At 56.0% G+C, this 27,871-nt stretch overlaps 2 protein-coding genes across 2 annotated transcripts; both read left to right on the top strand.

The window, feature by feature from the left end:
- The first annotated feature begins 98 nt into the window (after window positions 1–98).
- Window positions 99–22,689, top strand: STK40 (serine/threonine kinase 40). The gene is made up of 12 exons (XM_084300851.1): window positions 99–206; window positions 6,458–6,570; window positions 8,607–8,726; window positions 9,686–9,771; window positions 10,270–10,413; window positions 11,486–11,713; window positions 12,757–12,809; window positions 15,625–15,740; window positions 18,805–18,949; window positions 19,105–19,224; window positions 20,033–20,117; window positions 20,577–22,689. The coding sequence occupies exons 3-12, from the start codon at window positions 8,615–8,617 to the stop codon at window positions 20,793–20,795; spliced, it is 1,308 nt and encodes a 435-aa protein (XP_084156977.1). The 5' UTR covers window positions 99–206; window positions 6,458–6,570; window positions 8,607–8,614; the 3' UTR covers window positions 20,796–22,689.
- Window positions 22,690–24,056: 1,367 nt separating this feature from the next.
- Window positions 24,057–26,836, top strand: EVA1B (eva-1 homolog B). The gene is made up of 3 exons (XM_084300840.1): window positions 24,057–24,114; window positions 25,810–25,927; window positions 26,043–26,836. Exons 2-3 carry the CDS (start codon window positions 25,861–25,863, stop codon window positions 26,456–26,458), a joined length of 483 nt encoding a protein of 160 aa, XP_084156966.1. The 5' UTR covers window positions 24,057–24,114; window positions 25,810–25,860; the 3' UTR covers window positions 26,459–26,836.
- Window positions 26,837–27,871: the final 1,035 nt, after the last annotated feature.

Below are 27,871 nucleotides of genomic sequence, written 5' to 3'. Positions count from 1 at the left end.
CGCCCTTCCCGCGGAGCCCCGCCCCCTCTCCCCCCCCCCAGACGCCATCTCGGTGGCGGCCGCCAGGAGGCGGGCTGGCGGCTGAGGGGCGGGGCCGGGCCGGGCCGGGCCGTGCGTCACTTCCGCTGTCAGGTGGCCGCCGAGCGGAGGCCGCGGGGCTGCGGCTGCGGGAGGCGGCGGCGGCCGCGGCGGCCCCGGGGCCATGGGTGAGCGGGGACGGGGCCGGGAGGGGTCGGGAAGCACCGGGGGGGACCGGGAACAACCGGGAGGGGCCGGGTATGGCACCGCCGGCAGCCCGCGGTACCGGCCCCGCATCCGGCAGGGCCCCACGGAGGCCGCGGGGCCGGGGCCGACACGGGGGGCTCGGCCTCAGCCCGGGGGGGGGGGGTCCCTGAGGGGCTGGGCCCGGCCCTGAGACCCCCGTGGGGGGGAGGTGGGGGCAGGGGGTGCCCGGGGGTGGGGGGGAGCACCGGGACGGGGCTGGTCCGTGTTGGGAGAGGTCCTGGGGAGGGGAGCGGGGTCCGTGGTGCTGCCCAGCCCGGCTTTGTTTGGCCCCGTCCCTATGAGGAGGACGCCGGGGCCCTGCAGTGTGAACAGAGCAGGGCTGTAGAGCTGGTGAAAGTCCTGTGAGGAGCGGCTGAGGGCACTGGGGGTGTTTGGGCTGGGGAAGGGGGGCTCAGGGCAGAGCTCATTGCTCTCTGCAACTGCCTGGAAGGAAGGGGTGGGGAGCTGGGGTCGGGCTCTGCTCACAGGGAACTGTGCCAGGAGCAGAGGGAACGGCCTCGAGTTGTGCCAGGGGAGGTTCAGGCTGGAAATGAGGAGACATTTCTCCTCAGCAAGAGCGCTCAGGCGTTGGGACGGGTTGCCCAGGGAGGTGGTGGAGTCCCCGTCCCTGGGGGTGTTGAGGGAGAGGTTGGACGTGGTGCTGGGGGACAGGGGCAGGGGGTGGTGGTGGGGCTGGGGGTGGCTGGACCGGGTGATCTCAGAGTTCTTTCCCAGCCCCAATGGTGCTGGGATTCTCTGGCCAGGACCCGGTGACCTGCTTTTTGTCATCTCAGGCAAAGCCTCGCCAGCAGCCTGGGCTGGGGGTCAGGGCAGCCCTCACAGGGCGCTTCTTGCTGCAGCATAACCCCGAGCTGATGGTGCTGGTGGTCTGCCTGCTCAGGGTTTGGGTTTTTTGTGTTCTACTGGGTGCTGGAGGAGGCAGCAGCCGCTGATTTTCTGCTCTTTGAACACATGCAAGGCGAGAAGAGCTCAGCCAAGTTCAGGATGGGGCTTTTCACACCACAGCAGTTCCCCAGAACCTCTTTCATCCCACAGCTCTGCACAGCACTAGGTGGGGATTGTCTGACCCTATCTGCCTCCGTGGTTGACTCTGGGGGTGAAATCTCCTGGGGACTTGTTCCTGCACAAAGCCCGTAGGTTTTCCCAGGTACCTGAGCTCTGGATGCACTTGTGCCTTTCTCCTGCTGCAGAAACATTCCTTGAAAGAAGCTCTGTCAACTAAACGTGTGTCTGCTGCCGTGTGACAGCATGCGTGACCCCATCCCGCTGGCAGAGCTGACAAAGGGTCCCCGTGCAGCCCGGGGCTTTCAGTGAGCAGCAATGAAAGGCTTCCAGGAAGGGGCTGGGCTCGCCTGCTGGTGAGGAGTTCTGGGTGTAGGGGATCCCGGGCGTTAACGGGGTTGGAAATCGCTGGGGGCAGGCTGCGAGCGAGAAGCCCCTGGGCTGAGCCTCCCGGATGTGGGAAGAGTTTCCCCGATGGCGGAGCGCTGCTGCTACATCCTTTTATTGTTCCTCCGTGGCATCCACACGGCTGGTGGGGTCGCACAGCCCCGGTTCTTACAAACCCCTCGTGTCCAGCTGCTGCTCGGCCTCGGGTTGTCACCGAAACATCCCCGGACACCTCGCGGGCACCCTGGTGAAGGGCATCCCGTGGATCCTGCCTGAGCTCCTGCTGGCCTGGAGGCAGCTCTGTTCCTGCTGTAATTTTTTGGGTGGAATAATCTGGTTTTGTTGGCTTTTGTCCTTTTTTTTGAACTTGCAGTGTGTCAAAATGATGCAAGCAATAGCAAGGCTAGCGTGGCGCTCAGAGCTGGTGCTTAGGGACAGGAATCGGGTAGGAATTGACCCTGTGGGTAACTGGTGTTATTTAGAAGCCCCCGTTATTTAATCCCACGCTGGGGTTTGGCGAGCAGAGCGTCGCCGAGCAGCCCGGTATCGTTTCCCTCTCGAGCTGGGGCTGGACGAGCCGAGCGACCACACCTGGCTGTAAAAGTGTCGGCACGCCTGAGTCAGGCGAGAATCCATCCGTGTGCGCGAGGAAGGCCCCGCTGCGGTGATTTATGGGGTGCTGAACACACACAGTGACATCAGCTCAGATCAGAAAACCCCAGCCTGGTCCTGCCCGGTGCAGATCTGAAGGGCAGCGCCTGCTCGGCTCGGCGCGGGCGTCCCCAGGGCTGTGGGTTTTGCTCCCAGGCTCTCCGGTGCCGCGGGGAGAAGGGGTTAAGCTGGAGGTGGTGTTTGTGTAACCCGGCAGGGAACTCCCAGCGTGAGCCCGGGGTTGGATGAGTCCTCGAGCTGGGGTGCTGATGCATCAGAGGGGTTTGGAGGCGGCGCTGCCAGCTCGTGCCGTGGTTTGGGCGCTGGATTCCTGCGCTTCGGAGCTTCCCCCGGAGGGCCGGGAAGGGATTTCCTCCCCCACCTGCGGTTCCTGCAGGTGGCTTCATCCCTGGGAAGTCGCAGCCTGGCAGCAGCTGGAGTCAGCAAGGTGCGTGGGGTCCCCTGCGTGCCACGGGGGCTGCTGGTGGCCACCTTGACTCCCCCATGGGACTCAGGGCTCGGGGCTGGGGCTGCTGCCCTGAGAACGTGGCTGTGCTCGGGGACAGCAGCTCGGCGTCCCGCTCGGAGCTGGTGGGGCCAGGGGAAGCGGCTCGGTGAGTCTCCGTGCGTTTCCAAGAACTTTCTGAGTCAGGGCTCCTCTTTCTGGAGGAGGCGTCCCTTCCTGGAAGGGCTCGCGGCGCCGCACGCGGGTTGCTCTGTTGGCTCTCTGAGTCATCCGGTGGACTTTTTTTTTTTTTTTTCTCCTCTTTTTTAATTATTTATATTTCTTTTGCAGAACCGTTTAAATTTCCAAAGCTTTTGCTGTCGCAGGTCTGTAAAAGTTGATGTTCCTGTACAGCAAAGCGACCGAAACACTGAAGCTGATCCGACCGCCGCTCGGTGCGGGCAGAGAAGCTCCCAGCTATTCTTCATTGGGGCTGGTTCGTGCTCCCCCTTTTGGGGCAGCTTTCCTGGGGCAGCCCTGCTTCTCCTCCAGCAGCAGGTCTTGTGGTTGCAGGGTCTTGAGGGAAGGTGGCAGGGCGAGGTGATGCCATCCGAGCCCATTGCTGCTGCGCGTTCCTGCGCTGAGAAGTCGGGCCATAGCCTGGGTTCTGCTCATTTCGCGTTAATTTTCGTCAGACCATAGCACGAATTTTGCTCCTTTCACGTTAGTCCTCATCTAGGTGTGTAGGTCCTGTCCAGCTTCGCTCCCAAAGAGCTGGAATTTGCCACTAAAACCAAAAATGAAGGAACTGTGACCTTCGTTCCAGCTCGGTGCAGAACGCAGCGTTGGGCTGCCCACGAAATAAACCACGGCAAGCCCCATGTTGGGGAGGGGTCTCCCTGTCTGGGCGAGGACAGGGGGATGCAGGAGGGTTGGTGAGGCACAGCAAGGTCATCCCCTCTCTGCAGTGAGCTTCTCGAGGGGCGGCAGCAGAGGTAAATCACAGCTGGTGACACCTGGGGGACGCTGGTGGCTGGATAAGAGCAGTCTCTGCGTGTCCTGGGCTGTCTTTCTAGTGTCACTGCACTAGAAAGCACAACCACAGCGTGCCCTGCTTCGTCCCCGTGAGATAAAACAAGAAAGCATCGCCGAGGTTCTATCAGCTCTTCGGTTTCTTAACCAGTTTCTGTGGTGCTGAGTAATCCTGCTAACGCCCCAAAGGTACTTTTTGAATTTTTTTTTTCCCTGCTGTTAGTGGTGGCTGCCGGACTGCGGGCCCTGCCTGCCCTTTAATCTGGGATGAAAAGGGCAGCGCTGCCTCCTCTCGGCTCCCTTTGTTGCTGTGCCGGGCACCGGAACGTGGCGCGGTAATTCGGGAACGAGCCCGTGTCCTTAAGCTACGTAATTAAAAGCCGTTAACATCCAGGCCTGCAGAATGATTGGATTAATAATTCCATTACACACAGAGCCGGTGCGGGAAGGAGCTGCGGCCGCTCCTCCGGTGAGACGTCGGAGCAAGTGGGGGATTTCTGTGCGAGGAGGGCTGCTTGTGCTGCAGATGGCGGAGCGGGGGTGGCTCGGCTCGGCTCGAACAGTTTGTTTTTGGGGCTGGGGGCGGCGAACCCACCCTGCGGGTGCCCACGGCCGCGTCCCTGGGGTGGCGTTGGGAAGGATGAACGCTCCTGGTCCGGCTGTGCGGTGTTGGGTGCGCGCTCTTGAGGTGGAGCTTGTTGACAGGAGGATTTTGTGGTCTTAAAAGCTGGAAAACCCCAGCTGCTGGGCTCGTGATGCTGCCTGTAGGTTGCCAGAGGTGTGCTCGTCACCTTTCGAAGGCTGACTGCCTTCCACGGGAACCCTCCTGGTCCCCAGCTCTGCAGCACGTCTCAATTTTGGACGAGCTCACTTTGCAGCTAACGGGTTCACGTGCAGGACTCTGCTTACGGCCTCTTTGCTCTCTCTGCTCGTTGCATTTGAGGAGGAAACCCCTGTGCAGTGCCGCAGTCCCTGCCCTGCGTGCTGTGAGTAACCCGTCCTGGAGAAGTTCTGCTGAGGGTTGCTGCGGGGCTGGCATCTCCATCTCCATCTGCGGAGTAGCTTTAAGGCTAAAACTACCTTCAGGCTTGCTCCTCCAGCACACCACGCAGTTATTTGTGCCTGAGCAGCGCCAGCTTTGTGCCACCAGTGCTTCCAGCAGCAGAGCCCCTCGGGATCGGAGCTTTGTGCCGAGATGAAACGAGTTTGTGGGTAGAAGGCACCTGCTGGCTCGGCGGGGAGGGAGCCTCAGAGCCTCCTGCCTTGCAGCCGTGGCTGCTCGGTGTATTTTCCTTAAGCCCTGTCTCAAAACGCTATTTTTAGACCCGGTGTGGACTGGATGGCCTCGGTGCTGCGGGAGGCTTACACAACCCAGTCCGTGGCCTTTTGACCAATTTCCTTGCTCTAATCAGGGTTACGCAACGTGCAGAGCAGGGACCGGGCCTGCCTTGCGCTGCGCCTGCTTCTCCTCCCTTTGTCCCGAGACCTTCCTGCATCCGACTTCCCTTTGCCCCGTCCACAAAGGAGCTCAGCACGAAGTGCGCTCACGTGGAAACCCAGAGCTGGAGGCAGCTCCGGATCCTCCAGGGGCTCCCTTTGGTTTTTTGTGGGGTTTTGCTGCCCTCGCTGACCCCGCTGCCCTGAGGCCCAGCGGGTGCTGTGCAGGGAGGTGGGATGCCAAGTGCCCTGGGTGGCACGAGCGGGGTCATCCCTCATCCTTGAGCACTTTGGTGTTTCCTCTCCTGCTCCCACGAGGATGCTGCTTGAAATTGGAGGGTGTCCCTAAATAGCGGCCGGGCTGGGGCGCCTCTGGAGGCTCTGTGTGCTCGTCCTAAAAGCGCTGCTGGCTGGCGCCGTGCAGCCTGCTCGTCCCCACAGCCTCCTGGTGCTGGCAGCCCGGCTCCCACGCGCTCCCTGCGTGCCTGCCACCGATGCTCTGATCGATTATGGGCTGGGAGCCAGCCTGGGTCATCAAACGGGCGTCGTGTGCAGTACCTGAGGGTAAAATGTGGAGCTTTGGGGATCGATGTGGCTCTGGAGGGCCTGATGTAAATCATAAAGGGATCCTGTCCAAGGGCCATGAAGCAGCACCGAGTTGCTTTATTTTATAAAGACTCCAGTGTAAGTTGTAACGAGGAATCAGTTTGCAGTGGGGGTTTGTAAGACTCAACGTGGTGTTCTCTGCCTTTAGCCAAAATTGTCCTTAAAGCCCAGCCTTCAAGCACCAGTCTTACCAGGATTTAACAGCTGCGTCCCGCGATGCAGGCTCTGTTGTGGCAGCGCCGCTAAGGGGGGTGTGCTTGGGAGGTGGTTAAAGCAGCAAGGCAGCGTGCTGCGGTGGAGGTTAAAGTGCAGAGCGTGTGTGTGTGTGTGTGTGTGTGTGTGTGCAGATGTGTCACATCACAAAATGTCACTGGGGGCCGTTGACACTCGTGTTTGCCTGGCTGCGCAGGGCCGTGCGGCTGTGACTCCTCGGTGACTAAACTGGCAGAGCCCTTCTTGTTCTCTCATGTGACAGCAGGAGGTTTCGGGCCCCTCCTGAGCCAAAACAAACACAGATGTCTCAGGCTGCAGGAGTTTGGGTGCACACCACGTTGCCGTAATCAGGAATAATCCAGAAGCGCCGCGTCAAGTGTATCTCCTTTCACGTTCCAGAGCCCTCGACCTCTCGAGCAGCCAGCCTTCCCCGAGGTGATGACTCCTGTCTCCTGAGACGTTGGAAAACCTAGTTTGGAAGAAGAGTCAAGAGACGGTTGATGCTGAACGACGTGAGTGCTCAGATCGTTTTGTTTACGATAACGCCGTTTGCACCAGAGCTCCCTATCCGGCTGCGATTGCACAAGGGTCATTATCTCAGAGTTTCTGTGCAGTGGGGTTTCTCCCGTGGAAATCTTACTCATAAGTTTCCAGCAGGGCTGATTGCGTCGCGAGGAGCCACGCAAAGAGAATTGTATAAGGCACAACCAAATGTTGGGGCAGGGATGCAGAAGGAGCAAAGCAAGGGTCTGGAGATGTCAAAGCAGCTGGGCCCGGTGATGTTTCTCTTTCCCAGGTGTGAACTTTTGGTGGAATTCAGTAGTGCAGGGCTGTGCAGCCTGCTGAAAGGCTTCTCACCTAATCTCTCTTGCTATCTCTGACCTCGGTGACAGATACTGCTAGATAATTAATGCAGTGAGATCACTGTTGTGGCTACAGAGAGGGTGGGGCTGCCAGAGGGTGAGTGTCCCAGCCTTGTTCAAAGTATGGTGATTTATCAGTCTCTGACTTGCTGAAACTCTGAGACTTTTTTTTTTTAAACAAGTACAACCCAAAATATTTTCTTGGTCTGCTGTAGTAACCTCTTAGGGAAGACCAGCGGGGCTTGGTTTTGACTTGCTCAGAGCAAGAAAATGGATCTGTGCTTAGTTCCTCCTCGCCCCCAGCCCCTTTAGAAGAAAAAAAAAAATGTTTGAAATGTCAGAACACGAACATTTAATGTGTAGGTACTTGTGAAAGCCTTTGGAAGTATTTTCCAAGAGGTGAAGGTGAGGAGAAGGTGTATTGGAAACACAACTTCAGTTTGATGGAGCTGATTTACATTTGAGCATGCTGCGTGTGAAGGACTGCTTGGCTGCAAACGTAAGAGGTTCCCTTCCTGCTAGGCTGGAACAGGACTTTGCTTTGGGGAAGAGAAGTTTCAGTGACTGAGGCTTGAATTCATTTGGCCCTGTAGGTATCAGTTTTTCACTGCCACCTCAGATTCTCTTTAGATTTTTGAGTAGCAGAAAAATTCACGTTGGAAATCAGATTTTCTGCTCTGCCAGAATGAGCAGAAGTCGGTGACTTGTAGTTTGTGCTCGAGAGCTGTGGTGGTATCCATGGACCTGGAGTACTTGGATGCAAAGCTTGAGATTCTCATCTGTTAGATTGAATTGTTGTGTGCTAGAGGCAGTGCCAGAGAGCCCACAGACTGACACCGCAGCCTTTCCCTTCGTTAGAATATCAATTAAAGGCAGGTGGCAGGGCTGTAAGCTGAACAGAGCATCCTTCCTGCCTGAGGAGGCTACAGCGAGGTAACGTTCCCTGTGTCAGACTCAGATTTCAGGTGTTCCACTCCGTCCAGTTGTAAGGCGTGGAGATGGATGGGGGAAGCAATAAAAAGGTTAGAGCCTAAAGAGGTACGGAGAGAGAGGACTTTTTCCAAGACTAAAAGTGCCTCTTTAAAAAATCATTGTTAAATTAAATGAATTTCACAGTAACGTGTTCTGGTTTTCCATGCCCTTGCTGGAAGAGGTGAAAGATTGCTCATTTTTATGGGCTTCCAGTTAAAATGCTGTGTGCTCGTGGCTGCTCGAGGAGTAGGCTTGAACCTTTGGGGTGCTCGGTGGGCTGGCTGCAGGGGAATCCTCTGAATGGATCTGCACAAGCCCATAGGCTGAATCAGAAGCAGGCACCCATGCAAAGGGATAACTTAGGCATCTGCTTTCAGAGGTTTTTCTGAAATATGTTAATGTGCAAACTTGTTTTTGCCGTAAAACAAGCTCTAATTATTTTGACTTGTTCCCACCATGTCTCTCAAACAACTGTTCTAGGAAACGTTGCTGTGAATAATGAGCCTGATTTATACCTTCAAAATGCATTAAGCCTCCAGCCCACAACTGGGCTATCAATAAATGAGCCATAGTTGTGTTTTTTTTTTTTTCACAGCACGAGTAGGCAGAGGCAAGTGCATCAGTAAGTGAAAGCCTTCCTGTATGAAATAAGGGACACTGTGAGGAAACTAACTCAGTTGCTCACCAAAATGTGATCTTCTCTCTCTTTCAAGAGCCAAGGATGAAGCGGCGAGCATCAGACAGAGGAGCTGGGGAAACATCCACTAAGGCAAAAGCTCTCTGTACAGGGATTTCTGGAAATAATGCCAAGAGAGCGGGCCCTTTTATTCTAGGTAAGCAGGGAGGGTTTTCTTCCTCTTCAGTTTTCAAGACAGAGAGCTACTGATTGCAAAACTGAAAACGAAGGGCAAAGCAGATGTGCAACTTAGCACCTTATACCAGAGCCATTCCCGTGATGTAACAGAGCAGCAGCTTCTGCAACTGGTCAAACTGAAGATGTTTGTCATGCTGATGCAGCAAGGCAGGCATGGCCTTTCAGATAAATGTGAACCCTTGCTTTTGCTTTTGCTTTTTGTTAACTACATTCTTAAACTTTGTTAAAAAGCAAATTCAGGGGCTTTTTAGTTAGAGTTCTAGGGGTGTGTTTGACCCGTTTTGCCTGGAATATTCTGGCAAATCAGCATGTAGACAGCTAAGTAATGCAGTAGTGGATATTATAATGGATGTGTGCCTGGGCAAGACAACTCTGCTAGCTTCTAAGAGTTGCTAGAAAAGTTGTTAGGTTGGAACAAGTCGCATGAAGTACTAAAAACTTGATGGACTTCAACATGATGGACTTCCCAGGAGAAACCAATGGTTAATTGATCAGAATTAGATTTAAACTGATGAGGGGAGACTGTACGTTAACCTGAAATTTGGAGTCCCTGCAGAGGTGGCAGCAAGGCTCGGAGGTGCTACCAGTAGCTGCTGTGGGTGTTGCTGGTAAAGGTAAAAGCCGTGTGGTTCAGGCATGCAGCAATTTGAATTTCTAAACACAGCTGTGCTGCGGGTAGAGTTTTTGTTAAATGGTTCTCTAGTGAAGAACCCAAAACCTTGTGCAGAAAGGGTTTGTAGCTCTGTACTACTTTTTTCTTTAGATCATGCTTTGTGGAAAGACAGTCTCCAGAAAAAAAAAAAAAAGGAACTTGACTTAAGCTAATGTAAACTGCGTGACACTTGAATACTGATGTAATCCCGAATTAGTCATTTCTGCTTAAAGGAAAACAAGTCTGTTTTTGCTTTGTGCTGTTAGGTCCACGTTTAGGTAACTCCCCTGTGCCAAGTATTGTTCAGTGTTTGGCAAGAAAGGATGGGACAGATGACTTTTATCAGCTAAAGGTAAGCAAAACGCAGGGGTTCCACATCTTCAGAGCTCTCTAACTTTTGCCCTCGTGACGAAGTTCTCACAGCAGCCTCTGGTGCAGGCTGAACTGAGGGAAATGGCTGCTGGAACTTCCCCTCAGCCCAGCAGCTCTGCCAGTACCATCAGTCTGGTGTGGAGATTGGCTCTGAGACGAGGCTGCCGTGGCTGCTGTTCTCATGGGGCTGTCCTGGAGCCTTCAGGTCTCCTCCACGGTACCTGAGATGGTGGCAGCTCCAGCAGGAAAGGTCACCTGGGGTATTTGCAAAAAGCACCTGAGCTGCTTTCCGGTGTTAATCAAACTCATGCTGTGCGTTCTGCACAGCTCTTGGTTTGGACAGGTTTGTGGCAAGTGTACGAGTAAGAGTAATTACCCCCAGCTGTTAAATACACGTGTGAATGCCTGAAATGTGAGAGCTCTGGGGGCATTTGTTTTTTTTCTGGGAGTTGTAAAGGTCTTTTCCCTTTTCCTGAAGATTCTCACTTTAGAAGAAAGGGGTGATAAAGGAATAGAAACGCAGGAGGAACGACAGGGCAAGATGCTGCTGCACACAGAGTATTCTCTCCTTTCCCTGCTCCACAATCAGGAAGGAGTGGTTCATCATCACGGGCTCTTCCAGGTACAGCTGGTCACCGTGCAGGTTGGGGGAACGCCAGGAAGTGCTGTTGGCTTCAGCTGCTTTTGTTTAATGTACGGTTCGTGCTGACCCCGTTCTTGTGCATACAGAATTAGCAGCACACCACTGAGATTAATCAAGGCTGCTTCAAACGAGCAAGTTTGTGGCAGGGCCTTGTGATGTAACGGGGTTTGGGATTTGGGGAGCGTGAGAACAGTGGAAGATGGGGCAGGCACACCATAGCACACCCTTTGATACTTGTTGTTTGACAGTGACTCCTGTGATATTGCACCCGAGGCCTTTTAAGCCTTGTGTAATGGCCGTTTATAGGCAGCCTCCCTGCTTCACAGGGAGGAAAATAGCTGCTTTACTAGCAAATTAATTTGTGCTCGTAGAGCACCTTTAGAACTGAAGTTGTGCTTTCCGGTCTCTCTGCTGCTTAATGATGACTTGTAAGGAGGAACAAGTTGCCAAGAAACTGCTTCAGCATGTTAAAACAAACTAGTAAATGTGCTGATCAGCATCTCCAGCGAGTCGTGCTGCTGTTAACACCCTGAGAACTGTTTATGGGTACGAGGGACTGGTAGGAATTACCAGTTTGGATGTTGGGGCTGCTTTGCTTGCTGGTTAAATTTTGTCAACAGCCATTTCACTCGAGGCCATCTGTGCTATATCTTAAGTAAACCAAGCCCGAGTCAGTCATGTCCTGTTTAATGTTATGAAAGAGCTGCTGCTTTTGTCCTGGGATTGCTATTTTCCTGATTATTGATGTCTTTGATCCCTAGTATTCATTCTGTACCACTGCAGAGCTTCTTAGGCTTTGTCTAAAGGTGCATGTTTCAGCATCAGTACTGATATACACACATAAACAAAAGGCATTTTCTTCCTCTGGCTTCTTTAAGTACAGATCATGCATCTTCTTTCTGAAATCCCCACTTGGGACAAAGATCAAGCCCTGTAATTGCATTCACTCACTTTAAGATCAACGTGCATTTATTTTCTAGTGCTCTCTGTGTCAGTGAGTATGTCCAGATACCTCCCCTGAACTATTGCTCTTTCTTTTTCCTCCCTGTAGGACCGAGCTTGCGAAATTATAGAAGATTTAGAAGCCAATAGAATGGTCAGAAAAATGAAGAAGCGCATTTGTCTTGTGTTAGACTGTCTCTGTGCTCATGATTTCAGTGACAAAACGGCAGATCTGATCAATCTGCAGCATTATGTCATTAAAGAGAAGAGGCTCAGTGAGCGGGAGACGGTTGTGATATTTTATGATGTGGTACGAGTGGTAGAAGCATTACATAAGGTAAGGTCTTTGTCGTCCCTTTCTGTGCTGGAGGGCTTGGTCTTCCCCTGGTAGTGTAAGAGATGTTTTAAAGCTTCCTTGTGCGGGCAGTGGAAAGGTTATGAAGGATGGGTGTTCCAGCCATTTCCCAATAAGTGTTCTGCGTAAGACCTTGTGCCCCGAGCCATAAAGGAGCGTTCCCTTCCCCTCCCCTCGAGTTTCTCGATGATAACGCAGCATTTGTTGACTGTGGAGAGGGGCCAGCTGGACTCGGTGCAGATCAGGTGAACTGCAGTGTTATTAACCTCAAAGTGGTCGCTGAAGAGCAGGAGAGCAGAGGTTACTCGGATGCAGGAAACACTTCAAGCTATTTCCTTCTGAAGCGAAATAAATCTCAATGTAGGAATTGATTTGTGAGATCAAAACCTCAAGCTGCAAGTTGGAGATCAATGAACTTGGAGCTACTGGAACAAAAATAGATTCTGCTGATGTCTGACTTCTTACCCTGTAAAAAGGGGCTTCCACCCTCCCTCAGCAGAGCAATGAATTATATATCATTTGGTAAAATGATCATTACTGAGGTCATACTGCGCCCGGACACTTAATTTTCTGGCCTTTTGGTTTCATTCAAGTCTGTCTGGGTGTCCAAAGTAGCAAATTTGCTCGGTCTGTCCTTTGAGCAGAACTGAAAATGAAGTGCACAAAGTACTCAGAACACAACCAGGCTAAAAACCTAAATCTAGGTTATTTTGAGGTGTCCCCTCATGTTAGGTGTAGGACTGTGGGCATTATCATTCTTTTCCCCCCCTGCTTTTCAACCCAAAAGCCAGTGTCTTCAAGTACTTTAATTAATTTAACGTAGTCACCATTTGGTGTTCCTTCTGTATGTGACAATCAGCTCTGCCTCTTTTAATTTATATCTAGAAGGAAAAAAACAGCCGAAAGATCTTTTTAGTTTGAGAACGAAGACAATGGGATTTCAAAAGATGCTTAGTGCTTTTGTCTAAGCATCGAATTTAGACAATTATGCCTTTGCTCATGTTATACTATTATGTATTTTGCAGAAAAATATTGTGCACAGAGACTTGAAACTAGGAAACATGGTGCTAAACAAAAGGTAAGTCTGCAGGAGAGCTGCTGTTCGGGCAGTTCTTTTATGCTTTTTCCCTGAAGTAGATGCTTTATTACGAACACAACTGAAGGCAGTCATCATTGAGAGCGCTCTTGTGTGAGAAGGCTGAGGGACAGGGAAATGAGCTGCACAAAAATACAAATCCAGTTCAGAGCTTATGGGCTAAGTTCCAAAACTGAATTGAGCCCAACTTAAATAGTTCACTCTTCCACCACGCTCGGTGACATCACGTCAGCGCTTTCTGTTGGACTCTAACTTCTGAAAACTCCTTTTTCTAGTCATTCAGAAACCTGTAAGAGAAATGCTTCTTACAAAAAAAGAAGGAACTGAGATGTGTTGAGTAGTTCTGTTCATGTAACTCACTTTCCATTGCGCTGAAGGAATTCCCAGCGCTGCAGTCTGCACCATAACCACAGCAGTGTTAAATCTCTGACTGCTACACTGCTGTGTTTTTGCTAGCAGTAAAATATTTACTTATCTAAACAAAAGCTCTTCTGTCTGTGTTTGTGCTTGAAATAGCTTCCTTGATGCCATTAGCTGGTTTGATGCAAGCCCCGGTTTATAACCCAGTAATGTCCAACGGCTTGGATGCTGTGCAGGCACCGGGGGGAGCAGCCCTCCTGCAGCAGAACGAGCAGCATCGGTGGGGCATGGCCTCAGCCCAAGCCAGAGGCAGCTGGGGCAGTGTTTGCGTTGCCTGGTGGCTCCTTGGAGTTTTTGCTTGTCTTGATTTATGCATTTAGTTGGCACGCTCGTTCCAGCTCGGATATTTTGCTGTATTCTTCAGTATTACACTACTGGCTAAATATTTTGCACTAGCCTTAAGAATGAGCGGAATTCATTGTCTTTTCACACTCTGTCTGGTTTTCTGTGGAATGAATAAAAAATTGGAAGGCTTTAGGTCTGCAGGCTTCCGGAGTCTGCACAAAGCACGCAGGTTCACTGTGGTCACAGCTTGCTCTTGCTTTTTTTTTTCCTCTTCCCTAATACTGTTTGAAAGCAAACAGATTTTGCCTGTTGAGGTTGAACTCCTTGGTGCCCCCCCACCCCCAACACACACACGTAACAGCCAGCAGTGTTCAGGGATGTCTGAATTGTTTAGAGATTATTTTATATGGTGACTTTAAGATAAATCTCTTCTGCTGGCTTGTTTGATTCCTCCTTGCTAGGAAGAGGCAGACAAAGGTTGCCTCTTTAAAGGATCCACCCCGAGCTTCCCTCCTTTTCTGGGCAAAGTGTGCAGTGGAGATACCTACAGCTAGAGCTGCACGCACGGGGCCCCACTAGCAAGAAAGGGAAGGTATTTGAAGCTCTGACCGTACTTGCCAAAGCCGTTCTTTGCACTGCGTGTGATGTTTTGGCTTTTTACTCGTAAGACCATCAGCTCTGGTGAGGAACAACTGCAGCCTCTGAAGCAGTGAGTCATTTGAAAGGGTGGGTGAGGCTTAAGAATAGATTACCATGGAGAGGACCAGTCATCTGGACTGATCAGAAGTGTTTGTTCCGTTCCAGACGTGCTCACAAAAGAGCACCAGGTCTTTTCTGCTGGCTGGGGAGCGAAGGTAGCCGTGGGCTACGGGGGCCTCATTAGGCTCCTGGGCTAACGAAGGTCCCTGCCAGCTGAACGCGGTGAAGCCTCACAACAAGGTCAGGCTTCCACCTGGAGGAGCACAGGTTAAATCAAATCTCAGTGACTAAATAAAACCAAGCAACCCCGAACATTCGAGTGTCCCTTAGAACACTTCGTCTTCTAAGTCTCTAACAAATCCCCCAAATTGCTGTTCAGCCAGGGAAGTCTCCTGACAGTTGAAGCTAACACTTCTTAAGCATGAGTCTGTCTTAATAATCAACTCTCCATTGCCAGCCCACACATGGTTTTATTTCACTTGTCTGTTAGACTTGCTGGAAACATCTCTTGATTATTTTGACTGACTTAATTCGTGCTTTCAGGCTTTTATTGTGTAATATTTTTCAAGAGTATAGAAGTCTGCTAGAGAGTGTTTTCCTGCTCAGTCCTGTAAGCTGTATGTCAAGAGCCAAATTACCTGGGTGACAGGGAAGATTTAACGTGGTAGTAATTCTGGAACGGGCTCGCTTTGCCTTAAAAATGTCACTAATTGGAGCTGGTGATGCCGTAGGGAAGTAGGGGCATCGATACAGAAATTGCATGTGCCTGCTGTTCTCATCTTTTCTGAAGTGCTCAGGTGTAGGAGGCTTTTTGATGTTGATTAGATATTTGCTCTTCACAAAAGAGGGGTCCTGGAGACAGGTGAAACTGCTGTGGGACTCTTGCAGTGGGGTTTTTGGGCAGTGTGCAAGTGGCCGCACTGAACCCGATTGTGTCCTGTGGTTGCCCACTGGAGATGTTTAAGCAAGTGGTTCACAGCAGGGCTTGTGTAGGGCAGCCCTTCCTCTTCCTGTAGGGTGTTGTCCCTCAGCTTCCAGAAAACGTGGTAAAGGGTTTTACTTTCTTAATATTAATGCCCTACGGCAGTCAGCAAGCACAGAAGTGCAGGTCCTGGTGCTGCTGATCCCTGCAAGGTGGGCACCGTGTGCCACTGAGGCTGGTTGTAGGTTGTGTCCGTAGCTGTAAAATGGATTTTCTTGTTCTCTCTGTAGGAGCCTTGCAAGCTGTGCTGACAGGTGTAGAATCTCTCCCTGTTGGGATGGAGTTGGTCTTGCAATCCTGCTCATCTTTTCCCCGTAGACATCTCTATTTTGGTGTCAGCTTCCTCTGTTTGTGCTGTTTGGCTTGTGGCATGATGCTTCTTGTTCACCGATGCCTTCTGATTCTCCCCAGGACTCATCGAATAACCATAACGAATTTCTGCCTTGGGAAGCACCTAGTGAGCGAAGATGACCTGCTGAAGGACCAGCGAGGGAGCCCTGCCTACATCAGCCCCGATGTGCTCAGTGGTAGGCATCCCCTCTGCTCCTTGGTGGGAATTCACAGCCCCCTTCCTAATTCTGCTTCCACGTGTAACCCACCTTTTGAGATCCCCTTAATTAGGTCCCAATTATGAGACTTGATCTGTTTTTTCCAAGTATCAAGGGAAAGTGTGAGTGTACCTTTTCTTAAGGTTAGTCTGAACTTCAAAGCTAATTAAAAGCTCCCTGCCTGTTCCTAAATAAGTCTGACTGCAGACAAGATGTTCCATTTCCCACATCTGAACTGTGTTCCTGAGGCTTCACCTGAGCTGCAGGTAAATCCCTAGGACTAAGCCAATTGTCTCAAACCCCTGTAAGGTCAGTTTAGTGCAGGCAGTGCAGCCCAAGGAGCAGTTGCAGCAGCAGCTACTTGTTTCCTGAAGGGAACTGCTGACCCTCGGGGCACTTTCTGGGCTGACTTGAGAGGAGTTACTTAAAAACAGAGGAATGATCATGCCAGGCCAGCCCAGCAGTGTGTTTGGCCTGTGCCTTGTCTCCAGCAGAGGCCTGAAGCAGATGTCTAGCAGAAAACAGCTTTTCCTAAGGTTCTCCACCCTTCGAACTGTTTGCAGTGCAGGGACTTTCAGAAACAGATGGGGTTTCTGTCTGTTTAGTAGCTTCAGTGGGTTTCTCTTCCCTGCGGTCTGCTGCTGTGCTAGCAGTAGCTGAGCAGGCAGCGGTTGGTGTGGGCAGTCACTGAGGCAGAGGTTTTGCTCTTGGTCTCACAGGTTTTGAGCTGGGCTAGAGCGTTGGAGGGTGCATTTACAGTTGGGGCTGCGTTTGAAGCCTTTCTCCATGCAGACTCCACTTACTAAGCATTAACTCATGTCGTGGAGCCGTCCTGTTGAGCACAGATAATTCCTCTGGGCTGGAGCTGAACTGCAGGGCGCAGCCCAGGCTCACCACCAACACATCCCAGCTGCCAAGGGTTATCCATCAGCAGGGTCAAACTTGTGTTGGGGTGATAGCAAACTACCCAAAGCCGGCCGGTAGGTCACCAGCACCAACTGTCAGTGTGAAATCCAGCACCCTTGCCAGCCTTCTGTGCCACTCGTGTGTGTGAGGATGCTGTTAGGACACCAAGAGCTCCCCTGCAGAAGATTTGGGTTGTTCCTTTCTGGTCTCTGGTCTCCCAGGCTTCTGTATCTGAGAAACACCCTCAGAGGGAGCTGCTCTTTTCTGCTGTCTTTGTGAGAGCAGGCACACTCACCCCAGTTTGTTGTCGGGTTTACAGGCAGTGGCTGAGCTCATCGTGATCTCAGGCAGGTCTGAGGCTGCTTCCCTCCTGGGCAGGACTAAGCCAGGAAGGGAGGCAGAGGCAGGCGGGGAGGTGGGACGCGTGTTTTTTGCAGGCCCTTCCTGTGCTGCAGGATATCCTGAGGGCCCCGTGACCAGCTGGATGACAGGAGCCAACTGCTCTGCAGGAGCGTGGAGCAGCCAGGGCTCAGCTAGGTGAAGGTGGGGTGGAGCTGCTCCTTCCTGCTGGCCCAGGGGGCTGCAGGCACCCAGCTGCTTCCCACAGCCCCTGGTGGTGCATTTAACAGCCTCTCTATGTGCCACAAGGTGCTGAGCACGCTGCTTTTACTCACTTCTCTGACAGCTGAGGCTGTCCAAGACCCAGCCTCATGTAGAGGACAGTGCCTTGCAGCAGCACTGCCTGGATTCCTCACCTTCAGGTGCGATTCCTCTGTGCTCCGGTGTCCCCACACACAGCCCTTCCTGTGCTCTTGAAAATGGCTTTTCCAAAATGGCTCAGTCTGCAGCTCCCCTCCGGAGGCAGAAAGAAAAGTTACTTGAGGACAGCTCAGGCTTCGCCACCATCTGCAGACTCTGAGCATCCCTCTGTCTGTATCTCTAATGCTCCCGAGCGAGAGGAACCTAAAAAGCCTGGTGAATTAATCATTGTTGTAGTCTCTGGGAGAAGCTGTCTTCTGCTAAGAGGTGGCTCGCGTTTTGTGGCTGCTGAAATGTCACAGCAGGAAAAGCTGGAGGAGGAGGGAGAGGTGCCTTTTTTTGAGCATATAAAGCAAAGAATAATTAGTACAAATAACAAATGCTGCAGCAGTGACTCACCGTGTGAGTCAGAGGAAGCCATTCCCTCGATCCTGTGCTGTGCTACAGCCCTGGAGTTTCAGTTTTGACCCTCGTGCGAGCTGCTGTTGGCTGATTTATGGAGCTGCTGAGGGGACAGGCAGCGCTTCCACCAAGTGGCTCCCAGGGCCTGCTGGGCCCGGGGCAGCTGTCGGGAAAACCTCTGCGGGGAGGCTCTTGTCTTCACAGCAGGATCCTGCAGCCACCTCTCAGGATCCATCCTGAAGGCCCAGTGCTGTCTCGATGCCCTGAATCTGTCCTTCCACCTAAATCCCCCTCTCTGGCAGCGTGGTGGTGGTGGTGTGAGCATTAGGCTGCTCCTTGCCAGAGGAGCACTTGTTCTTTTGGGGTTTTCCTCCCTGCCTGCCCTGCGTTGTGCCTGCTGGCCCTATGTTCTCTTCTCCCCTGGCCTGGGCTAGCAGCAGGGGGGGGTCTGTGGAGCCTGCAACGTTCAAGGTTCCTGGTGGTGATGGTCTGGGGATGGAGAAGGGGGCGAAGCAGGTGTCTGAAGGCAGAATTTCAGCAGAAGGAACCTTTTGAGGAACTCTTCAGTTGTTCAGTTTGTGGGGCTGTCGTGGGAGCTCCAGCACCCTGTGCTTCTGTTCACCTGATGCTGTCGGGTCACGTCCTAGCTGCTCAGCAAGGAAAGCATCCTCTGTAGAGACAGGGTGACAGCTGTGTGGGGACCACTGGTTTGCTAATTCATGACAGAGGCACCTTTACAAGAGGTTCTTGGTGTCCTACTCTAGGAAGGCTCGAAAATTTTGACTAATGCTTAGAAAAGAGGAGCACACGCAGAGGTTGCTTCAGAGCTTGTACCTCTGGCAGTGGGCTGCAGGGGCTGGCAGGGCTGTAATTCCTCTCGTAATGCTTTTTTTCTCATCAGGGGCCGGCAGTATCATAATTCCTGTTGCTTTTGTCTCTTCCAGTCTTAAAGCTTTTGCCTCCTCCCTCCCTGCAGGTCGGCCGTACCGTGGAAAACCCAGTGACATGTGGGCGCTGGGCGTGGTGCTCTTCACCATGCTCTATGGCCAGTTCCCCTTCTACGACAGCATACCTCAGGAGCTCTTCCGCAAAATCAAGGCTGCCGAGTACACCATCCCCGAGTGAGTACAGCCAGGCCCTGGCCAGAAAATCAGCGCGGTGGTGATCCTTGGGGTCAGAGCAGTAGTGGCTCTTGTGCTCCTGCTCCCTGCTTGAGCATCCTGCTGCTGATTGCCCGCCTCGGACGCGTGGCCTCACCGTGTGTTCTCTCTCCCAGGGATGGGCGGGTCTCAGAAAACACTGTGTGCTTGATCCGAAAACTGCTGGTCCTGGATCCACAGCAGCGTCTGACAGCGTCTGAAGTGCTGGATTCTCTCAGCTCCATCATAGCATCGTGGTACGTTCGACAGGAGCGAGGCAGGAGCGTGGCATCTCCAGCCTCAAGCTGTGTTAGTGTAGCTCCCAACCATGGGGCACCAGAGGGTGATTTGTGAGAACTGCAACGAGTTTAAAAGTGTCTGAGCCACTGGTGTCTGCTGGTGGACACAGCCAGCACGGGCAGTGTGGATGCTTATTGCTGCCACAAAGGTTGCATTCTTAAAGCAATAAAATTACGAAACAGTGCTGGGTACCGGAGGGAAAGGAGCAGCAAAGGCACCCCCTTGCCCCATATTTGATTTGATTTATTTTTTTTTAAGTCTAATTGTTGCGAATATTATACTTTTACATACACGAGTGGCCAAATACAGACACTTCCTACCAGCTTGTAGTTAGACTTACACTATTAAATAAAATCAGGCATGAGATCTCTAGAGGGGAAGAGCAGGAGACCTTAACACAGGGGTGTGCTGCAGTTGCAGGGTGGAGATGCCTTTTAAGGGTAAATCTGATGCCAGGACTGGCATATCCAACAGCTGGGGTGAGATTCCAGTAGCACACCCCAGCAGAAATGGATCCTGGCAGTGTGTGATCTGTGCAGCCCTCTCGTCAGCCCCGTGACCTTCTGTCTGTGCTGCACAGTGCACTCAGGCTGAGTTCTTGTGCTGCCTGCTGAGCCAGCTGTGCAGGCTGTGCTTTTTGGAGCTGGGGCTGCTTTCTCTCCCACCCGTGTTAGCTCCGTAATCCTGTTTCAAAACAAAAAGCAAGACTTTGGGGACGACGAGGTGATTTCATGCGGAGCCCCTAACGCAGCGCTCTCCCCGCAGGCAGTCCATGTCCTCGCTGAGCGGCCCCTTGCAGGTGGTGCCAGACATCGATGACCAAGTGGCTAACCCCGAAAACCCCCAGGAGGTAGGTGCAGGAGGGCTGCCTCCAGTGCTGGGGCTGCAGCTCTGTGGTGGTGCTTTTTTCGGGCTGGCGGTGCTTGGTGCGCTTCCCTGGGCTCTGTCTCCTGCTGGCCCAGCAGCCCTCAGCACCTGCGTGCCCCAAGCTGCTTTTCCAAGTCCCTGTGCCACATTTCCTCCAAGAATTCCCATCCCTCGTGGCCTCCAGCCTGCTGAGCTGCATGGCAGTGAGCTCGCTGGCCCTGGGAGCTCTCCCCGAGCGGTGCCTGCTTGTGTGCAGCTGGGAGCTGGCTCAGGCTCCCTGCTGTGCTCTGCCTCCTGCTCTCTTGCTGCTGTTTGTTGGGAGCAGTGGCGACCTCACCAGCTCGTTACCCTCAGCTCGTTATCCTCCCGTGGCTCAGGCCAGTCGGAGGCAGCGGCGGGGGCTGCTCCTGGCCGTGGCTCTGACGCGGCGGCTCCCCCGCAGGTGAAGGTGACGGAGGAGTGCTCGCAGTACGAGTTCGAGAACTACATGAGGCAGCAGCTGCTCCTGGCGGAGGAGAAGAACACCTTGCACGAGGCCAAGAGCTTCCTGCAGAAGCGGCAGTTTGGGAACATCCCCCCCGTGCGCCGCCTGGGCCACGACGCCCAGCCCATGAACCCGCTGGACGCGGCGATCCTGGCACAGAGGTACCTCCGCAAGTAGCTGCCCACGCCTCCGAGAGCACAACGCCGCCCTGCAGCCCGCCTTTCACGTCGCCTACCACAGCTCAACAGCAATACCGGTGTCCCGCGATGGAGAATAATGTAGCAATTCTTCTGAGCTCTGTTCGGGGGCACGAATCGCTCTGGAGGGAGAAGACTTTGTTTGGTTTTTGTTTTTTTGTTTTTTGTTTTTTTTTTTCCAAAAGCTAGTTTTGGAAGCAGCAGCCTCTTGGCATCTTCTGGAATCTGTTTTTTAAATCGAAGCCTAGATGACTAATCTGCTTTTAATCATGACTGTAATCTACCTCTCTTGTCTTTTTAACCATGCTGTTCTCTGGATCGAGCAAAGCCTGGGGGAAAGGAGAAGACTCACCAAGGGTGAAGCTGGCTTGCTGGCACAAGAGTTGCGGCCGTGTAGCATGGAGAGCCGGCTGACGGCGTTCGCTCCGTATGGTTTGAATAAGCTTAGATTTATCCGGGTTTCTTGAAAGCAAGGATTTCTTGAAGCCTCCCACTTCCTTTCGTCTGCATCAACCCTTTCCTTGGGCTGCCCGTGCCCCCTGCTCTGGTGCAGCCTCGCGCTCGGTGGCCTTGTGAGGGCTGCAGCACCGCGGGCGGCACGGCGTGACCCCCGGCACGGGACGGGACTTGTCCTTGCAGGCGATGGCTGCAAAGACCAAATCGTGCCTGCAGTCGTTCCAAGGTTGTGCAGAACTTGGCCCGGCTTGGCCTTTGACCTCTTTCCTCCCTTTCACTGATTCTTTTAGTTCCGTAAGAATATATGATTTAATCTTATTATTTTTTTTTTTTCCAGTAGCTTACCTAAGGTGCAGTTAAAATTGCATTAATTCTGAGTTAGCATTTTTCACACTTCAGTTGTGGTACAGATATAATATATGAGTTACAATGTGAAAAAAAAAAAAAAAGCTTCCCAAAATAATCCGCCTAGAGTTAGCAAGGGGCTGGCTGAAGTCTCTACTGTATTTGTTCCCTCGCTTATCTTGCCACCCGGCCCCGCCACCGCCCCGCGCGGTGCCGAGGCTGCCGAAGGACGCCCCGGGTCCTCCCCCAGGGCCGTGCTGAGAACGGGAGCGGTCGTTTCTGAGCCTCACTCTGTGAACTGGATGCCTGTCTTGCCAGATGACCCGTTCTCGCACAGCTCCTGGTGCCCCCCGGGGGCTCCTGCTCGGCGCTGGGCTCTCCGCCTGCCTCCCCCTGTCCCTTTTGGTCCCCTTTGGCACCAGGGAAGGGGCGAGCAGGGGCAGGGGGGCTTCTGCGGCCTGTGGCTGTAGGTGCTGGCTCCCTTTTGGGGCTGGCACTGCTCCCAAAGCCCTGGGGGCTGTCCTTATTCCCCCTGCCCCGCAGGGAGCGAGCAGTGTAGCACGTTGTTGCCTTCTCTTGCCCCAGGCAGGCTCCTCGCCTGCATCCTTCCCCTCCGGGGCCGCGGTTCTCCACTTGGGGACCCCGCTCACGGCCACGGGGCCTGACCCAACCTCGGGGCAGCACCGGGCATTACCTCCTGCCTCCCCCTCGGCCCCAGCACGCTGGCAGAGCAGGCAGGTGACTTGTGAACACTAACACAGACCGCAACGGTTGCGCCACCCCCAGCCAGCTGAGCCAGTAGCTTCAAGTCTTAGCCTTATTTATTGCCAGGATGGTCGACCCAAAACCCATCCCTCGCCCCAAACCCAGTGCCACCAGCAGGGCCCCCCCCCCCCGGCCCCAGTTGTGCAGGCTCTGTCTGATTTTTTTTTTCCCCTCCCCGTCTCTCCCCCACCTCTTTTTTTTTTTTTTTTTTTCTTCTGTTTCCCGAAGTTAAAGCAATATTTGGGGACTCTGCGCGGGGCTGAGCGCTCCCGCCCGGCGAATCGCGCTTTGGGTTCAAGCGAACTGGAAAACTCGGGGGGGGGGGGGGGGGTCGTGCATGGGGGGCATGAGCGGTGCCGGGGGGGGGAGCGGTGCGCGTGACACGCGGTAGAAAAGGTTCCTATTGTAAGGAAAAAAAAAAAAAAAAAAGGAAAAAAAAAAAAAGAAAAAGGACAAAAAAAAAAAAAAAGTTTGTATAAAGACGTTATTTTTGTACTGCATCCAAGCTCCTCCTGCATGTCGGCAATAAAACTTGGTTCCGAGACCCAGGCGCGCAGCGACCCCGCGGGGACGGGGCTGGGGGGGGCTCGGGGGGGGCTGCGGTGCTCGCGGGGACGCGCAGGGGGCGCTGCGGGGGCGCGCGGAGCCGAGCGGAGCTGCCCTGGGCGGCCCCATAGCGCCCCACATCGCCCTGCATTGCCCCAAACCGCCCTTTATTGCCCAAAACAGACCTTTATTGCCCCCAAATCACCCTGCGTTTCCCCACGTTGCCCGAAGTAGCCCTGTATTGCCGCAAATCGCCCTCCTGCACCCCAAATCGCCCTGCACTGCCCTAAATCACCTTGAATAACCCCACATCGCCCTGTATTGCCCCAAATCGCCCTGCACGTTGCCCAAAATCACCCTGCATCGCCCCAAATAGCCAGGCTTTGCCCCATATCACCCTATATTGCCCCAAATTGTCTTGTATTGCCCTTGCAGTGCTCAGCATTATCCCCCCCAGCTCCCCGCGTGGTGCTGAGCCCCTGGGGCTGATCCAAGCGCCCTGGCAGAGCCCGGCCCTGCCCACGACGTGTACGGGGCCGTGGGGTGCGGGACCTCAAGCTGGAACCCACCGAGGTGGGGCCTGGCCCCATCCCCACACCCTTTTCTTTGCCCCGTGCTGCCGGAGCACCCCGCAGTGTTGGAGCACCCCGCGGCAGTGGGGCCGAGGTGCCCACACCTGGTCCCTACACGTCCCCACAACCCCAGGGGGGACCCAAATTCAGGGCAGGATCCCATCCCACTCCCCCCTGAGGTCAGGGGCTGCCCCATGAGCGTGTCCCGGTGCGGCCGCGGCGCCTTCGCCCTTCCGAGGCTCAGCCTCTGCGCGCCTGGATCCCGGCACCGCCATCCCGGCGAGGATCAGGCCCTGTCCTTATCTTTCTCCTTATCTTTATCCCGCCGGATGGGTGCTGAGCATGGCCAGGACAGGCCCTGCAGCAGACGGGGTCCAGCACAGCCCACCCACAGCTCACCCCCCCCTTTGCTCCGGGCCGTCCCGGGGGAGCGGGCGAGCCTCGGCCCCGCGCCCCGCTCGGCGTTGGGACGGGGCTGCCATTGGCTCCGGCGGGGAGCGCTGACCGCCAGCCTCCTGCGAACGATTTCCTGTTGTTAATGCTAAACAGACCTTTCCCTCTCTTCCCTCGCTCCAGTCAAAGTGCAGCAGGCTCCCACCGCCGCCCGCCGTCCCGGTGAGTACCGGCCCCACGGCTCGGGGAGCGGGGACGAAGGGGTCTGGGGGTGGCACCCAAGGGGTCCCCGCACCCCGTGTCCGCCCTGTGCTGATGGCCACGGTGGGGTGACACCGCTCTGAGCTGTCCCCTGCCCGAGGTGCTTTGGTGTTGTGGCCGGGGACGCGGGGTTTGAGGACAGAAGACTTGCTCTGGGCACCTGGCTTGGTGCTTGGGGACACCAGGCTTGGGGACATGGGGTTTGGGGCTTGGGGACGCGGAGCTTGGGGGTCACAGGGCTGAGGGATGCCGGGCTCTGTGCCTGGGGACTCGGGGCTTGGGGACGCACGGTTTGAAGCCGCTCGACTCCATCCATGCTTGGGGACATCGAGCTCGGCCCTTGGGGACACGGCGCTTGGTGCTTGGGGACGCAGGGCTCGGCATTTGGGGTGCTGTCGGCTGTGCCTGCGTGTCCGGGGCTGATGCAGCTCCGGTGCCCCGGGGGGGTCCAAAGCAGCCCCAGCGGCATCGCAGGAGGGAGCCCAGCACCCGGCCAGCGCCTGTCCCCTGCTCCCAGCGCCCGTCCCCAGCCTCACTGCCACCCCGAGCCCACCGCAACCCCGGACCTGCCCCTCCATGCCCATGGGTGCCCATCGCCAGGAGGGTGCTGAGCCCCCGATGGCCCAGGGGCTGCTCCTGCGGTGCCCTCGCCAGCAGCCTCGGCACCCGAAATCCCCAGAGCCCACGGCGGGGCCGAGCACATCCCAACTGGCCCCGTGCAGGGCTCGCAGCCCGGGCCCCTCCTGGGGACACCGCTGGCCCTATTTTGGGGTGTCCCCACCGGCAGGGCCGGCCCAGCCCCGCTGCGCATCGAGGCCCCGCAGCACTGCCCTGTCCAGGGACGGTTCTGCTGATGTGTCACATTTTCTGCATTTCTTTCCTCATTCCTCTCTCCGTGGAGACGTTTCTGGGAAATGAGCTCTTCCCTCTGCCAGGGCCCGGGTGCTGCATCCCCTCCCGCCCCGCTCAGCATCACGGGGAGAGTACTGGGGGGGACGACAGGGGCTGGTGCTCGGCCGCTTGGGGCCCTGGGGGTGTCCCGGTCCCCTGGGTGTCCCATGGGGTCTCCACCTCGCCTCCTCCCCACATTTCCCATGGGATCATCAGCGGCTTTTCCCCTCGCAGTGCGGGGCCAGCGCCCGCCCCAGCCCCTCTCTGTGCCCCCCCATGCTGCTCACCTGAGCCGTGGCCTTTGCACCCCAGCCCTGTCCTTGTCCCCGTGCTATGGGGGCCGGCCCCGCTCCTGGCCCAGGGCCCCACAGCAAACAAACAGGGCTGGGAGGGGGTGCGGGGTGGGGGGGCACTGCCCCATGTCCCCCCAAAACACCACCACGGGGCGAGGAAGCCCTCGGTGCCGTGTCCTGGGGCGGAGGGGGCGGAAAGCCCGGCCCGCTGCAGCAGATCCGCTTGGCTCAGGGTCCTGGGGGTTGTGGGGGGGCCACATCCTGCCCGGCCCCGCAGGAAGAGCAGAGGGCGGCGGGACAGGACGGCTCCGCTTCGGCACCCGCCGGGGCTCGGCCCTGTCCATACAGCACCCCCAGCCACGAGCCACCTCCCCTTCCAACCCTCTTTGCTCTCCGTGGTCCCCCCCGAGCCGTGCCTGTTGTGGGGGCTCCAGGAGCCCCCCGGCTCAGCCCCGTGCCCCCTGTCCCACAGATGCCCAGCACGTGCTGCCCGCAGAGCCCCTGAGCGCGGCCGGGCGCCGCGATGGAGAGCCGCAAGCAGGACATGGAGCTGCTGAGCAACAGCATGGCCGTGTACGCGCACATCCGAGGTGAGGCCACGCAGCCCCCAGTTTGGGCACGTCCCCAGCGGGGACCCCGGGGCCACCACGGCCCCGTTGAGGTCTGGGGACGTCCCCTCAGCCCCTTCGCCTTCCCTCCCCGCAGCCAACCCCGAGAGCTTCGGGCTCTACTTCGTGCTGGGCGTCTGCTTCGGGCTGGTGCTGACCCTGTGCCTGCTGGTGCTGCGCATCTCCTGCCGGCCCCGCGCCCGCCACCCGCCCCGGCCCCGGCCCGACCTCAGCGAGGACGACGACGACGAGGACGATGAAGACGAGGAGGAGGAGGACACCATCGACTGCGCCGCTTCCGAGTCGCTGCTGCCGGTGACCGAGATCCCCCTGGAGAGCCACGGCCCCGGGGACGGCGCGCTGCCCGTCAACGTCTTCGCCTCGGCCGAGGAGCTGGAGCGGGCGCAGCGGCTGGAGGAGCGCGAGCGCATCATCCGCGAGATCTGGCGCAACGGGCAGCCCGACATCCTGGGCACCGGCACCGGCACCCTGGGCCGCGTGCACTACTACTGAGCGCGGCGTGGTGCGGCCGGGGGGCACGGGGAGAGCCTCGCCCCCTCCCCAGGAACTCAGCCGACGCCGTGCCCTGAGAGCCTGCGGCATCACCGGGGGCTGAGAGCGGCGTAGGGTGCGGTTTGGTGCCAGGATTGGGGAGCACAGCGGGGCCGCTGGATGCCCATGGGGTGGAGAAGCTCCGTGGAGCACCTCGGCACCAGCACCCCCAGCACCATTTTCTTGCCCTCCCCGTCTGCCACCACGCGCAGCCGCTGCGGACACGATGCACTTTGAGCCATTGGTACGACTGCTGGCAAAGGTCAGCAGCCCCGGGACCCCGCGGGGATGGGGACAAGGACAAAAACAAGGACAAGGACAAGGACAGGAACAAGGACAAGGACAGGGACAGGTACAAGGACATGGCAGACCATGCCCGCTGGCCCCATGGTCTCTGCGCTGTCCCCTCGGGCTGTACCCCTGTGCTCTCCGCGGGGTCCTGTCCTTCCCCACCAACACGGTGCTTTCATCCCCTGCCTCCCGTTCCCTGTCCGGCCCCTGGCTCTCTGCGCTCCCCTCCCGCCGGCCCCGCTCCATTCCCACTAAATTTAGCCGCCGGCCTTTCCGGCACCGCCCGGCCCCTGCCCCAGCGCCGTGCCGGATGTTTCCCAGCTGGGCCCTGGGGGCTCCTCGCGCTCCCCCGGGGCCGTGGCCGCATCCTGCCCACGCTGCAGACCCCGTCCCAGCCCCGTGCAGGGGTGCGGGGCCGGTCCACGCTGCCCCCCTCCCCGGCAGCTTTATAAAAATAGCTCCTTCCCAGGCCCGTCCCCGCGCCGGCAGCAGGATCCAGATGTTTTCCAGATGTTCTCCAGGCCCCACGCCAGTGGCGCGAGGCCAGAATGTGCCGGGGGGCTGGGAAACGGTGCGGGGGCAGCAGATGGAGGAGGAAGAGGAGGAGGCGCTGCCCCAGCCCCGTGGTGCATCCCGGCTCAGCACCTGGGCTGGGGATGAGGCTGGGAGGCTGCGGGGGGCTGTGGGGAGCTCAGGGGGGCTGAGCCCACCCCAGTCTGGCCGCTGGTCTCGGCACAGCCCAGCCCGTGACTCCCGGCACGTCCGCTCCCAGCGCCGGCGCGCAGCCGTGGCACAGCTCAGGCTGCAGCCGGGATGGCTCTGGGGACCCCCGTGGGACCCCCGTGGGACCCCTGTGTGCCACAGCAGGACCAGCCCAGACCCTAAATGGGACCCCTGCAGCGCTCCGTACCCAAAATAGTTTATTTTACCGGTATTTTTAACAAAGAAGGGGCTGCTGCACGGCCTCAGAGCTGCAGCGAGCGGTGCCTGAGTGCAGGGACCCCTCGTGTCCGTATCGGCGCAGCCCCACTCCGGGGCTGGGGGTGCTCCTGGGGCTGGGGGTGTTTTGGGGGTCCCTGTTCA

Source organism: Netta rufina (genome assembly GCF_964035555.1).
Source record: "Netta rufina genome assembly, chromosome: 23".
NCBI lineage: Eukaryota > Metazoa > Chordata > Aves > Anseriformes > Anatidae > Netta > Netta rufina.
Note: the sequence above shows the minus strand (reverse complement) of the source record. Positions and strands in the feature narration are given on the sequence as shown.

Bases quoted from the DNA above. Each gene is read 5' to 3' on its own strand.
- STK40 (XM_084300851.1), top strand. From the start codon at position 8,615: ATGAAGCGGCGAGCATCAGACAGAGGAGCTGGGGAAACATCCACTAAG. The intron at 18,950-19,104 runs GTGAGTACAGCC...TCTCTCTCCCAG, and splicing joins GCCGAGTACACCATCCCCGA to GGATGGGCGGGTCTCAGAAA. The intron at 19,225-20,032 runs GTACGTTCGACA...CTCTCCCCGCAG, and splicing joins AGCTCCATCATAGCATCGTG to GCAGTCCATGTCCTCGCTGA.
- EVA1B (XM_084300840.1), top strand. From the start codon at position 25,861: ATGGAGAGCCGCAAGCAGGACATGGAGCTGCTGAGCAACAGCATGGCC. The intron at 25,928-26,042 runs GTGAGGCCACGC...CCCTCCCCGCAG, and splicing joins CGTGTACGCGCACATCCGAG to CCAACCCCGAGAGCTTCGGG.